This window comes from Primulina tabacum, chromosome 11, assembly GCF_025594145.1.
Source record: "Primulina tabacum isolate GXHZ01 chromosome 11, ASM2559414v2, whole genome shotgun sequence".
Taxonomy (NCBI): domain Eukaryota; kingdom Viridiplantae; phylum Streptophyta; class Magnoliopsida; order Lamiales; family Gesneriaceae; genus Primulina; species Primulina tabacum.
This window is the reverse complement of record NC_134560.1, coordinates 1,652,959-1,667,238: the sequence shown is the minus strand read 5'-3', so window position 1 is coordinate 1,667,238 and position 14,280 is coordinate 1,652,959. Positions and strand designations below refer to the sequence as shown.

Sequence of the window (14,280 nt, the reverse complement as noted above, 5' to 3'; positions counted from 1 at the left end):
TGTAATGCTATAATATTATCAGGACACGCTTCCTGGATGATTTGATTATTCATTAATGATTAAAACAACAATTTGAAAAGCATTTACTTGAACTATGAAATAATCTAACCCACAAAAACGGCGGGCGAAAAGCAAGAAATTACAGTTGTGGCGACTTAATGCCACTGCTGCGCGCTAAACTAAATCATCTTCACAGGGACCATTGGAAATTTGGAAATCTGGTTTCCAAGAATTTTATTTTATTCAAGGTTGATTGATAGATAATTCTAATTGTGTTTTTTTTTTTTTTAAAGTCAAATACCATTTTTTGGATGAATGGCTTCGATTTCTAGGAACAGATCATTGTGAAGGAGAAATTAATATTCAAATTTACAACTTGCCGAAATATTTTAGCATCTTTGCTATGCGAAACATAAAGAAAAATATTAAATTAATAGGTGCTAGGTCAAATTTCAGCCATAAAGTGAGTGGATTTGATTTGAATTTATTGTGCTGCTGGTTTGGGTAGATGCGAGAGTTTCACTGAAATTAAATTATTTATGCATGGAACTACTTTTCCTCATGATGTAAGTAAAGGCAATATTAATGTATTCTTCTATCATCAGTGCTAATATAATTTTTTTGTCATTAATTCGAAAATTCTTGTTCAACCTGATATTGGTCAAATTGTGGCAAAGTACTATGATATTAATTAAAAATCATTTATTTTATGACCATTATTGTTGCTATGGAATAAAAAATCGAATCACACGTTATATCATATGAATTAATATTAATAAATTAAATAATACCACGGATAACTATTGAACGGAGAGGATAAGGAATGGATCATAGTCAAAATCGAGGAGAAATAAATATTGTCATCCAAGAAAACAGCTCACCAATCTCAGAAATGACCTAAATGTTCAAATGCAACCATGTATATATATAGAGGGCAACCCCTCGAGCGAGCTAAAGCGTGGATCGATCGTAACTTCATTTTGTAGAAATTCTAAGATGTCAAGAATGATGATTTTGTGCGGTGTGACGCTGATCTTATTGTGGGAGATGAGTTTGCCTTCTGTTGGCTGCCCCTCTGATGGTAGTGGGTGCCGAAACTGTCTCGCAAATCGGATGAAATCCGGGTGCCCTGGATGTGTATCTGTTATGCAATGCATGGACGGGTGTCTTTGGGGTGGCAACCCTCGTTCCAAATGTATGAAGAGATGTGATTGCAGGGGTGAGTATCCACGGTTAGAGGACTGCAAAAAGTGTCTGTCGCAGTGTAAATGCAGTTGTTCTGTTTAGAGGATGATGGTGTAGTTTTGGTGTGGTGAATTTAACATTTTATGCGAGATTTTGAGATTTAAATGTCATTTCATGGAAACTGTTTCGTTTTTCAAGAATATCTACGTATGTGGGTGTTAGGTTTTCTGTAGAAACAAGAATGTCCAATCAGTTAGATTGATTACGAGTTTACACTTGTCACAACAAGTTGTGCTAGCAAGCAGGGTTCATTACTGAAAAATGATACAACAATCCGAGTGCCTCGAATTTTTTGCAAGATAAAGATTGCAATAAGAAATCTTTACATCTTAGGCCTTGATAATTCTGGCCTACCCACCAGTAAAACCTCACAGACATGGAAGTCATGATAGTAAACACAAAATCTAATTAAGATCGCGTTTTCAGGGAGGTGACGGAAGAATCTTCCCAGAGCACATTCCGAAGCCAACGTTGTAACCTTCCCCCTGAAATTGAAAGAAATAATCACTCAGTGAAAATTAAAAGATGTGGCATAAAAGAGCGCAAAAATATGAACTTAATGTGGATATGTCCACAAAAATTAACCTTGCAACACCCAGTAAAAATGACTTTGTCCCCGTCTTCAAGAAACGTACGAGTGGCTCTACCTAGAGACAATGGCTTTTGCCCGTTCCAGGTTAACTCTAGCAAGCATCCGTATGATTCAGGTTCCTGTAGTTGAAGTAAGGGAATGGACATTTGAGAGAGGCAGAAACAGGAGGAAGGCAACAGAAATGACTGCATTACAAACATATCTCAGAATAAAATCTTACCGGACCACTAATAGTTCCAGTTCCAAAGATATCACCAGGCCTTAAGTTGCAACCATTGATAGTATGGTGAGCGAGTTGTTGAGTGATTGTCCAATATCTGTACCACAAAGCAAATAAATTAGCGTAAAATTCTCAGCAACACTTCTGTTATCATCAAGTGGGAAAAAAAAAAATCTTCAATTTGAAACAAAGATAACGACATACAAGTTATTGAAGTTGCTTCTTGTGACTATGTACGTTTCTTCGTGTCCAGCAGGTGTTACAGAAACCTGGTAGGAACATTTTCTTCAGTGTGTATAAAATTTAAAAACATGCTAACAGTTTAGGGCTGGGAAATTTTGCTCCAGAAATCTATCGACTCAAAAGATGCACTAGGAGAGAACATTTATTGATCCCCAATAAATGGACAGAGAGCAGACTACACCTGCAATGAAATATCATAGTTCTTGGATTTCTTTTCAGTGAGATATGGCAAGGATGGAGGATTCTGCAATTAAAGTTGCAGAAATTAATATGGTTTTGGAAAAATGCATGTTAGCTGGTACGCTGTCTGATTGCAAAGAGAAGCAAACAAGTACCTGGCTCTGGAGCATCAATGGCAAATGGTTCTAAAGCGTCCAATGTTACAATCCATGGAGATATAGTCGTGCCTGCAGTGTAAACAAAAACAAAAGGTAAGTTTTTGATACCTCCACCCAGAGTTAAAGATGTACTAATTAATCAGAGTAAAAATCGGATATCAGCACTCGAACGCACCATAGAAAATTTTTTGACTCATTTAAAGAACATGATTCACAATCAGTAACACATTGATCTCTTACCAAAACTTTTACCAAGGAAAGGTCCAAGAGGCACATATTCCCATGCCTGAATATCCCTTGCTGTTAAAACCAACTTCTCATTATTATTGAAATGCATGTATCAAATCAATAAATTTCAGTATAATTGATAAGAACAAAAAGACTCGGAGAAAGTGTATGTATACCACTCCAGTCATTCATTAAGACAAGTCCAAAGATATGATCTGCTGCCTCGTTGATATCAATGGGCTTCCCCAATTCGTTTCCAGGACCAACCACAGCAGCCTAAATTGATAGCAAATTTGAGAAAAACATGCATGTAGTTTTACAAAAGCAGGCAGGTGGAATAATATCTACCAAGATGGATTCACAGGACAACAAAAGAGGTGCACTCCACTTGAAATTTAGATTAGAAGGAACTATCAAGTTAGATACGATGGTATGAAAGCTCACCATTTCCAGTTCAAAGTCCAACTTACTAGAGGGTCCAAAATAAGGAGCAGAATTTCCAGTTGGATAACCTTGACCTCTAGACAGAACATGATAACGTAAGTCACTGATTTACTTTAAGGGCCTACAATACAATTTTCAAAGATTGATTGATAACAATAGACCGTAAAACTTACAGTTATATCGCCCTTAATGGGATGATCATCAGATTTTTAATCATTGTTTTAGTGCAAACAAGCAGGGAAATTAAGTAAGTTTGCTAATAAACAAAGAAGGAAGGCTGATTTTTGTAACCTTGGTCGAATGATATCAGTTCCAGAAATGACAATAGATGATGCACGCCCATGATAAGCAATAGGAACATGAAACCTGAAAATTATTCGGTCACCAGAAAGAAAATTTAATAACACCCCAAGAGCTATGCGCTGTGAGGGAAGACAATAAATTGCCATACCAATTTGTATTAATTGGGTTTTCTGGGCCTCGAAATATAAGTCCACAGTTTTTGGCATGATGCTTAGATGCAAAGAAGTCCGTGTAGTCCCCTATTGCAATAGGAAGAAGCATTTGGACCTTATCCTAGCACATCACAATAGATTAAAACAGAAATATGGCGAATTATCAATTACATGAAAATTTTAAGCTGTAAGAATCTCCTACCACTGGCACAAGGGCTATCTGTTTTAGGATTCCATTATCACGCAGTGTTGGTTCATCAGCTGCATTCAGAGTATCAATCACTGAAATTGCAGGTCGTAAACTACGAATTTACTGTTTTCAACTATGCAATCAAATCACAAATGATTGATGAAATCTCGTGATAAAAATTAGAGAATGTCACAATAAGTTACGGAAGCAGGAAAACAGAATTTGTGCAATACAGAAAGTGAGTAGACCACCTGACAAAAGCTTTTGCAATGTAGCACGAGCTTCCCTCCATGCAGGTTGTCCCAATTCCAAAAACTTATTAAGATTAGGCTGTTGCAGAGGACATTTCCAGCATTAAATCGTAGACTTCATACCGTATTCTGATTTTGCAGTGCAGATTAACTCACACAACCTTCCCACCCAATTAGAAGTAATACGAGCACATTTACTCAAGCATTGTTTATAAATGGTTAAGTATCTAATCGTAAAGTTCGACTCCATTTTCTCAGTTTTTTCTCAAACATCGAATTACTCCGGCGCACTTAAATTTTAAATTCCGTGATGCTTTTAATTTCAAGCAACTTTATTAGAAACAAACAATTAGACTACTCGCTTCCCATATAATATGATGCAACCACTCACTGAAGCTGCATTAGAGCATTAAAATACGAGATCAACCAAAAATCATGCCGATGGCGATATATGTACTTCTAAGCAATTCACACAAGAGTACAAGCCCAATAAGAACCTCTCCTTAGAAAATCTCAAATTTACAGAGCAAAAGTACATCGATTTTTTTATGTATAAAAAAACCGTACCTGATTGAAGCAATCGGAATTTTTGAGAAATTTTCCATCGAAGAGACCGGCAGAGGAGATGATGGAGAGATCCAAGACGTAATCTCCAATGGCGACGCCCGGTCTAGGCTCGGAAATCGGCTCGGGCTTGAACACACCGAACGGAAGGTTATGAATCGGGAAATGAGAGTCCGGTTGGACTTCCACGAACGACTTGAGCACCATAGCAAAGGACTGAAGATGGAAAGTGAAGAGTGGACTGGTAAGTGAGAAGAAATTCGGAGGAGGTCAGTAGTATTTATAGTAGGCAATTTACCAGTCTGGTGGTTGGCGAATACTACGGCTGAAATATGAAGTCATCATCTTTTTCATTGTAATTATTTTGTTATCAACTTGAAATAAAATATAATATATAATATATGTATATATATATATTATATAATTACGCACAATCTTACTATTCAAAGATGTAAACGAAGCAAGGCTGAAAATGTATTTCTGCGCTTCATACTCTATTTTCTCGACTCCTCGAAGTAAAATATTTTCTGAGAAATGATTATATGACTATAAGTCTAGGATCAAATCTTTGCTTCATAAGATGAAACATTGCCAAAAACTTGTGTGAGACAGTTTATGAGTAGTATTTTGTGAGAAGGATCTCTTATTTGGGTCACCCATGAAAAGTATTACATTTTATGCTAAAAGTATTACATTTTATTATGAATATCGGTATGATTTATCCGTCTCACAAATAAAAATTCGTAAGATTGTTTCACAAGAAACCTATTCCGGAACATTTGATACTCTAAAGTTATTCTGGCATGGGATATACCTTGGAAAATACGCTATGACTATAAGTCTAGGATCAAATCTTTGCTTCGTAAGATGAAACATTTATTTTTTATTTAGTTTTAGGTAATTAACCTTATAATTATGAGATGGTCGTTAAATTTTTGTGTTTTCCTAATTTAATTTGTCGAACCTAACATTCAGTCAAAACTTATCGATAATCGATTGTGCATGATAACATTCCATATTAATTAAAAATAACATTTTGGTTTTGTGAAAACAATTAATCATATATCTAACAACCGAGATAACTACAGTTTATAAGTCCAATCTTATTGATTTACTTAGATCAAATGTGCTACGATAACATAACATACTTCATCTATCGCTACTTATGTATTAATCATTCACGACAATTATGAATCATTGAATTAATAGATAACAATAGAAAATCATATATCAAATTAAATTATCATATTAACTGACATTTAACTTCGTAGAAATAAATCATAACCCAATAAATAGTTGAACAACCAAGAATAATCAATCAAAGTGCCCTCGCACAAATAAAGTACAAACATTTCTTGAATCAAAAGTAAAACATCGGAAATAAAAACTTAGCATATAGTTTTTGGATAAATAAAAGAATACCCTTCTTTGGTCTTCATTGAGGTTGGTGGAGATTAATTGATTGTAGTCTTTCACGTATATGATATGATAGACATAAGTGAAGATTCAAAAATTAAAATTCTAAAGATAATGTATATCTATAAAGAAAATCGAATCTTTTATTTATTTATTTCGCTAATAAGAGTTTCGTTCTCTCCAAATATCAAATATAACAATTATGATTTCAAAAATATGGTATTTTTATCATAAATTTCGAGCTCCTCTATGCACTCACGAGGCATTCACAAGGCGTGACCACGCATTCTTCATGACTTCTTCTATTTGGGTCTTTCTTTAAAAGTTTCGTCTTGACAACTTCAAATATGATAAAAATATTTTTTTAGCCCAGATTTTTTTAAAGATCATAACATTTCCTCATATAACAAAATAACACAACAGTGTATCAATTAAGTATGTCGAAAGCGAGAAAAAGATAAATTTTATAAGAAAAATATGAATTATTACGAGTTTGTCGGATTCATGGGCTAGGATGTGAAAGCTCCAAATACCACCAAAGAGTAAGTCTTTCTTTGGCATGCCATGAGAAACCGTCTCTAGTGCCGTAAAAACTAGGGGTGTCAATCGGGTGGGTTGGGTCGGGTTTCGGTCAACCCGCGAAACCCAACCCGAACCCAACCTTATTTAAATTTGAAAGTTTAATCGTAGAAAATTAAAAGTATATTTACTAAATCAAATAAAAAATTGTTAAAAAAATAAAAATATGTAAAATAAATATTAGATAATGAAAAGTTATCATATAAATATATAATAAATTTTGTTCAAACATACAATATATAAAAATATAGGTAATATTTTCAAAAAAAAAAGTTCGCAGGTCAACCCGCGACCCAACTCGAAACCCGCCTAACATGGCACTAACCCGAATCAACCCAACCCGAACCCAACCCGAACTTGAAAAACCCTAACCCGAACCTGATTTTTTTCGTGTTGGGTCGTGTCGGGTTGACGGGTCGTGTCGCATTTTGACACCCCTGGTAAAAACGCACAAAATTGAGGTATGGATGTCACTATATGTCGATATTGAAAATAATTGGCACACATTCATTGATTGCCCTAATGCACGGAATTGTTGTAATCTCGCTAATCAAATACACCTTGAGGCTGAATGTGCAAATGACTCCTTGGTTATATTAGGTAACTCTCTACTTATCCATTGGTTATAACGACTACTTAGTTTTTTTCTTTTCTTACGACAATCATCATTTTATTTATTATGTTTTGATTTGCGTATTATCGAAACTATTTTGATTATAATGGAAAATGAAATATTTATAAAAAAAAACCATTGTTGACATTATTTAATTAATCTCCAGTCAAATTTTGAATTTTTGTGTTTAAATCGTTATTATAAACTTTTAATTATTTATTAAATGTTATATTTATTTGATTAGCACGGCCCCTTAAATTTTTACCAGGAAGCCCACTTCCTTTTTTTAATTATATATCATCTCGCTGTGTAAATAAAATCAATCGAGATTGTAAAAACTTCAATTTCTCCCAATTTGTCAGCCCCAAGGTCCCGTCCGCGGTTTACGATCAACCTTATACTACGCGTCTCAATTATCCAGGATACTTGCGTGTTATGCAGGACGGCCGGAAATAAGGAGGAGGATGCCGATAGATTTGATATTGAAGCCGTCGTGCAGCGGTTGCGGTTCCACGGTGGATTTATATGGAAGCACTTGCAAGCATCTGACACTTTGCTTGACGTGCGGCAAAGCCATGGCTGAGAATCGAGCCAAGTGCTACGAGTGTGGAACCCCCGTCACTCGTTTGCTTAGGGTTCGTCCCTCGTCTCATCCACTAGCACAGGAGCAGTTAAATGCAGAAGATGCTAAAAACTAATTGATTTTAGTTTATCAATGACGCTATATCTGCTTATGCGCTTGCGCGTAGCGTGTGTGTCTGTATGCCAACCATCCGTACTCCGTTGCTTTCTAATTATGATTTTATTTCAATTATTTTAAGTATTATGGTGGATTGGGTCTTGAAGTTTTAAACTGCTTACTTATTGCCCTGCAATCATTCACTTGTTGATAGTTCACTTAAGTACTTTTTTCATAAAGAGCTACATTAGATTGCTTGTATGAGAACACTAGAAATCTGTTAAGAACTTGGGGCGATTTCATCTATTTCTTGAAATAAGCATATATGTGAGTAAAGTGACCAAATCCTTATGTATCCAAAAGTGCTAATCAGCCAAAAAAAGCAAATACTTCAATTCTTGGTGGCTTGGCAGGGAAAGGATAATTTATGGATTCGATTCTATGATTACATTTTTAATCCTGTGTTATATATTGCTGAACACCTATTCTTCGGTTATATTTATGGTGGCTTCTATGTCTCAAACGCAGGAATATAATGTCCGGGCAAGTTCCAGTAGCATTAAAAATCATTTTATTGGCAGATTTCCAACAGGTGTGCCTAATTTTAAGAAGAAGACCGAGAATAAATGGTCATTGCAGAAAGAAGGCCTGCAGGGACGCCAAGTTACTGATGCCATGCGGGTGCGAAAGATTTGTAATTTTTTAATCAATCACTTGTTGTGTCCTCATTAATCTCTTTCATCTGTATCTGCTAGCTGATTATTGTCATCATATGATTGCATTGTGTAGGAGAAGTATAAAAATAGACCATGGCTGCTGGAGGATGAAACAGGCCAGTTTCAGTACCATGGTCAACTAGAGGGTTCGCAGTCAGCTACATATTACCTCCTGATTCTTCAGGGAAAAGAATTTCTTGCTACTCCTGCTGGTTCTTGGTAAGAAAATTACTGTTCTCCTATGTGTTGGATACTAAGCGTTTAAGTTAATAATTTCTTTTGATTTTAGGTACAACTTTAACAAAGTGGCTCAGTATAAGCAACTCACTTTGGAGGAGGCAGAAGAAAAGATGAAAAATAGAAGGAAAACTGCTGATGGCTACCAAAGATGGATGATGAAAGCAGCAAACAATGGACCTGCTGCCTTTGGTGAAGTTGATAAGTTTGATGAACAGGAAAGTGGAGCTGGTGGTGGGAAGGGACGCAAAAAAACTGCTGGGGATGAGGATGAAGGCGATGTTTCAGATAGAGGAGAGGAAGATGGAGAAGATGAGGCATCAAGAAAAAGTCGGCTGGGACTTAATAAAAAAGGTGGGGATGATGATGAGGAGGGGCCAAGGGGAGGCGACCTGGATTTTGATGATGATGATATCGAAAAGGGTGAGACTTGATGATTTCTTAATTCTTCATTACTTCTAATAGTTTGATTGAAGAGCCATTTCCTTGGGTTCTAATAGTAGCACACCTTTGATAAAGATGTAGTGTAAGAATCAGTTTTGCTAACCTAGTTTAGGACTAGGACTAGGACTAGAAGAATGCCAGTGCTTCATCAAAACTGATACACAAAGCAAGTTGTTTTCTTCTCTCTTTTTTTGTGTTCATTATAAGTTTGCATGTGCAGATATTTGGTCGTATTTTTAAGGTTTGGTGGTGATGTTCTGTATCTCATTAGTTATCCTACAAATTCATTGCCAAAGCAATTAGTGTCGGGCTTTTCATGTTCACTCATGCATATTTATTCAATACCCTGAGTTCTGCGATTTAACTGTGTCAGAGGCAAAATCTACTTCTCTTAATCTGGAGCTGCCATGTCATATTTTATTGCTTTTAACACTTCCATTTCCAATTTTTTAAAAGTTTTTATCATTTTCCGTAGGCGATGATTGGGAGCATGAAGAAATATTTACAGACGATGATGAAGCAGTTGGAAATGATCCTGAGGAACGTGAAGATTTGGCTCCGGAAATTCCTGCTCCACCAGAAATCAAGCAGGTTTTTATTTAGAATGTTGCAATAATGTGTATTTCATGCTAAATGGTAGTTGTTTTATTGGTTATTATAATATCAATCTCTTTCCTCAGGATGATGAGGATGAGGATGAAGCAGATGAAGAGGAGGGAGGGCTAAGCAAATCTGGAAAAGAGCTGAAGAAACTGCTTGGGCGAGCTAATGGAATGAATGATTCAGACACAGAGGATGATGACGACGACGACGACGAAGAAGATGATGATGTAAGGTTTTAATCACCTCATTGTGAAATTTAAAGCAAAATTCATGAAATTCATAATAAATTTTTTGACTTACTTCTGTGTGTTGGTGAAGAAACTTTCATACACCTGAAACTAATGATTTGGGTGAATATCCACTTTTCTGCAATTTTTTATTATTATTTTCTTTCCTGATAACCATATGTGGTGTGTTTGGTTGCTATCTGTCTGATTGAACAGATGATTACTTCCGGGCTAATGCTCAACTTGTTTGGCTCTTTGAAGTTGTTCATTGTCAGAATCTATTAACCTTTATACGCATGCTTATCTGATGAGTGTATAATTTTGTTTATGTGATTAGATGGAAGATGATATTTCTCCTGTACATGCTCCGAAGAAGGAAGCTCCTAATGAAAAACCAGCTGAGTACAGCACTCCACCAAAAGCAACTACTTCTGGAGCAGGTCGTGTGACACCCTCCTCATCAAAATCTTCAAAGAGTAAGAGAAAAGGTAATGGAGAGGATTCAAAAACACCTAATGCTGCACCCCTGAAGAAGCTGAAAACAGAAAATGTAAGTATATTGTTAAGTGTATATTAAATGCATCCGTCACAGTTCAGGCTACATGATCTTTTACTCTTTCATCTCTATTAAAAATAAATTGGGATTCAGGAAGCAAAACCCGTGAAAGATGAAACCACAGTGGTTACAAAGAGCAGCTTGCCTCCTAAAGGCGTATCTCCACCAGTTCCATCCAAATCTGGATCAACACCACCTTCTGGGCCAGTTACTGAAGAAGAAATCAGGGCTGTTCTGTTGCAGAAGGCTCCAGTGACCACACAAGATCTTGTAGCCAAATTTAAATCCAGGCTAAAACTGAAAGAGGTGAAGGATTTTTTTGCAGTATGTGTCTATTTCAGTGCACCGTCACATATTCCTTGTGTTGGGAGTTCTGGTGCAACCCTAGTTCTAAAAATAAAAAATCTAGACATTTTACTTTCGGTTCCTTAGACCTATGAACTCCCTCAAATAAATTTTGCAGCTTATACTCCACAATGGCTGGTTGGTGATTAGGGTAGCTATCGACCACGTCGAGCAGAATATTTCGTCATCGGTCTTGTTCAAACTCTAGCTTAAATCCAGCATGAGATTTGAAAAGTGAAATTGGTATAGATTCGAGTTCGGCTCAATTAGGAGTTTGAATTTGAGTTCGTCGTTGTCAAGTTTTGTCAAGTAAATGTTCAAAATTTAGTTTGAGCTAAAAAATTCGGTTAGTTATGTTAAAAATACTTAGAATATAATATCTGTTGGATGGATAACATAATTCGACTTGAATTAGATTCAAAATAACTGCAAACACGTCAGATCTACATCAGTTGTTTGGGATATCTTAAGCAGGGAATATATCCATTAAGTAGTTGAATTGCATTTTTGTAACGCAGGATAAGGATGCATTTGCTGCTATATTGAGAAGAATATCAAAGATACAGAAGACTAATGGGGCCAACTATGTAGTTATGAGGGACAGATGAGTAGTTTGATACTTGTGTCTCTGTATCTTTTCTTGTTGACTCAGAGAAACCCACAATTTGGTTGTCTCTGTAGCTTTTCTTGTTGACTCAGAGAAACCCACAATTTGGTTTTTTCATACTTGATTTTCGTGTAATAAATCATTGTATTAGTGAACAAAATTTGGAGTAAAACACCCAGGTACAAATGATGGCACACGTCTGTGACAGCTCAGAAAAAATTACTGTTAACAAATTCTGCAACTTCAAATTCTGCAACTTGAAAAGTTGCAATAAACAGATTTTGAAATCAGTGGATTTTATTTTCAAGCTAGCGGTTTCGCTCTCAAATTAAGGGCGTTTATTTTATGTACGTTTGCGGAAAGTCACAAGCAACTCCATCTGATAAATGCCAGAAATTATTGGCATATATTTTATGCATATCGGTTAGTACCTAATTACGTTAAAATTAACTAGTATAAAAATGGCTTTTACAAAACCTTTTGATAATTAACTACATTAACTTTTTTGTAATGAAAACATATAGTGTTCTATAATAATTCTAAGAATTTTGTAGGTACTAGAGTTATGATGTAGATAAGATAATTTTTCGTCATCACAAGTTCATAAAATGCGAAGTAATCATGCAAGGAAATATCTAAATTTCTGATATAGAAGAGACCGGGTGGTTTAAAAAGTAACCCCACCGTGTGATCTTTTTAGAAACAAAAAGGGAACAAAGTGCAGGAAATTCCAGCCAGTAGTCGCGTTACATTGACGTGTTTTCAGAGGTGAACTACTTGATTGAAGCAAAAGACATATTCGTGGCTGGTTAAAATAAAAAACTACAGGGCAAAGTAGGAAAGGAACAACCCGTAGCACACAAAAGAAAGCACATTCGAAGGGGTGGTGGCTGCAGATGGAGGCGGAGGCGGAGGTGGAGTGGCGAAAGGGGGATGAATCGGAACCGGCTCCGGTGGTGTTGGCACCAATGGTGGTTCTGGCTGAATGGGCGGCAAAGGCTGCGGTTGTGTGGGTGGTTCAGGCTGAACTGGGACGGGTAGCTTCATCCCGTTTTTGCAGTTTTCGATGTTTCCACTGGTGAAATATCTGGTACCTTCCTTTTCCAGTGTAACGTTATTTAGTCCATCAGTATACATTCTGATGGGGTTTGTGATATCGCAGGACATGAATTCCTCAAGGCTTTGAAGCTCTGCAATGGTGTCTTCTACTGCCAGGCTCCTAAACCCTGTTACAAATACCTTAGGCTCAGATTGAATCAAAATTTTCCCATAATACATGGAGGTGAAAAAAGTATCGTGCTCTAATGAGAGAAAAATTAAAGTGCTCAGCTCTGGTTTAGCAATCTTCCCAAATAACAAAATTCGCATCTATATTATGAAACATGAACATCAAGAAAACCGCTACGTCATAAGGCCAAAAGAGGTGAGATGCTTCATTAAAAAAAAAAGGTGAGATGCTCACATATTTTGTCACCAACCCTGAAAACCCGACCAGTCAACCAGGAGCTGACGTTCAAATCGGAGCTCCAACCATCATCCCCTCCGACGACATGGTGTGTCTGGGCTAAAACCTCTTTCCCACAGAAGGCAACAACAAGAAGGGCAAATACCTTGAGCACGACTCGAGCCATTTTCATAAGCAAAATACCTCGGTTTCCTTTATCAAATCAAATCAAACTTAAAGAGAAGTATGAGAGCAGCGATTCTTTTAGTTCTTACCACTCCAAGACTGAAAATTGTTTAACTGGGTATTTTCCTATAAATAAGGGGAAAATACAAACAGGAGTTAGGTGGGCAGCCAAGCAGGTAGTAATTTGGCACGGGTAAGTTTTACACCAACCCTACTCTCTTCCCTCCCTGTTTGGTTGAATTTTACCGCCATTTTCAATTTTTTATTTTTTTTTAGAAAACCAAGGTTCAATCTTTTACTGATCTCTCTCTTTTTCTTTTTCTCTTCTAGATGATGCTGCGAGGTTCTTTTCAGGTACTCGTGTGCTTAGAACATCCGCATTTGTTGGGTGTTTAAACATGCACCAACTCACCAAAAAGCATGGGTCCACTGCTACATAATCATTATAACAACATATTTCTTTTAACCACAGTTCTTTTTAACATTCAAACTCATTATTTATGGGTCTCACTGACACATACTCATTATAACAATATATCTCTTTTACCCACATTCTTTTAAACATTCAAATTCATTAATTAAATATTTAAAATAAAATATATACAATGGTTTACAAATAAAAATTAAAAAAATTACAAATTTATTTTTTGTAAAAAAACCTGAAAGTCAAAATTGAAAAACAAAATTTGAATGAATTTTTTTTTAAAAAAAACTGAAATTCAAAATCTGAAAACAAAATTAAGCAAATCAGCGACGGTTAGCGACGGTTTGTTCAAAACCGTCGCTAATTATCCAATTTTTTTTAAAAAAAACTGACACAGGGGCGTTCATATGCGTTCATACATATGAACGCCCCAC

At 36.1% G+C, this 14,280-nt stretch overlaps 3 protein-coding genes across 3 annotated transcripts; 1 reads left to right on the top strand and 2 right to left on the bottom strand.

Moving 5' to 3' along the window:
- Positions 1–1,427: 1,427 nt before the first annotated feature.
- LOC142518992 (fumarylacetoacetase-like) lies at positions 1,428–5,060 on the bottom strand. Its single transcript, XM_075621867.1, has 14 exons — positions 4,774–5,060; positions 4,207–4,285; positions 3,968–4,026; positions 3,762–3,886; positions 3,602–3,676; positions 3,311–3,386; positions 3,043–3,142; positions 2,879–2,938; positions 2,641–2,707; positions 2,482–2,548; positions 2,262–2,326; positions 2,058–2,154; positions 1,831–1,956; positions 1,428–1,730 (listed from the first exon to the last, which is right to left on the bottom strand). Exons 1-14 carry the CDS (start codon positions 4,975–4,977, stop codon positions 1,668–1,670), a joined length of 1,263 nt encoding a protein of 420 aa, XP_075477982.1. The 5' UTR covers positions 4,978–5,060; the 3' UTR covers positions 1,428–1,667.
- A 2,617-nt stretch (positions 5,061–7,677) lies between these two features.
- Positions 7,678–11,952, top strand: LOC142518124 (transcription initiation factor IIF subunit alpha-like). The gene is made up of 9 exons (XM_075620804.1): positions 7,678–8,013; positions 8,586–8,738; positions 8,847–8,992; positions 9,063–9,433; positions 9,930–10,045; positions 10,135–10,284; positions 10,622–10,834; positions 10,934–11,146; positions 11,704–11,952. Exons 1-9 carry the CDS (start codon positions 7,843–7,845, stop codon positions 11,791–11,793), a joined length of 1,623 nt encoding a protein of 540 aa, XP_075476919.1. The 5' UTR covers positions 7,678–7,842; the 3' UTR covers positions 11,794–11,952.
- Positions 11,953–12,424: 472 nt separating this feature from the next.
- LOC142518126 (blue copper protein 1a-like) lies at positions 12,425–13,700 on the bottom strand. Its single transcript, XM_075620807.1, has 2 exons — positions 13,255–13,700; positions 12,425–13,018 (listed from the first exon to the last, which is right to left on the bottom strand). The coding sequence occupies exons 1-2, from the start codon at positions 13,427–13,429 to the stop codon at positions 12,615–12,617; spliced, it is 579 nt and encodes a 192-aa protein (XP_075476922.1). The 5' UTR covers positions 13,430–13,700; the 3' UTR covers positions 12,425–12,614.
- Between the last annotated feature and the right edge of the window lie 580 nt (positions 13,701–14,280).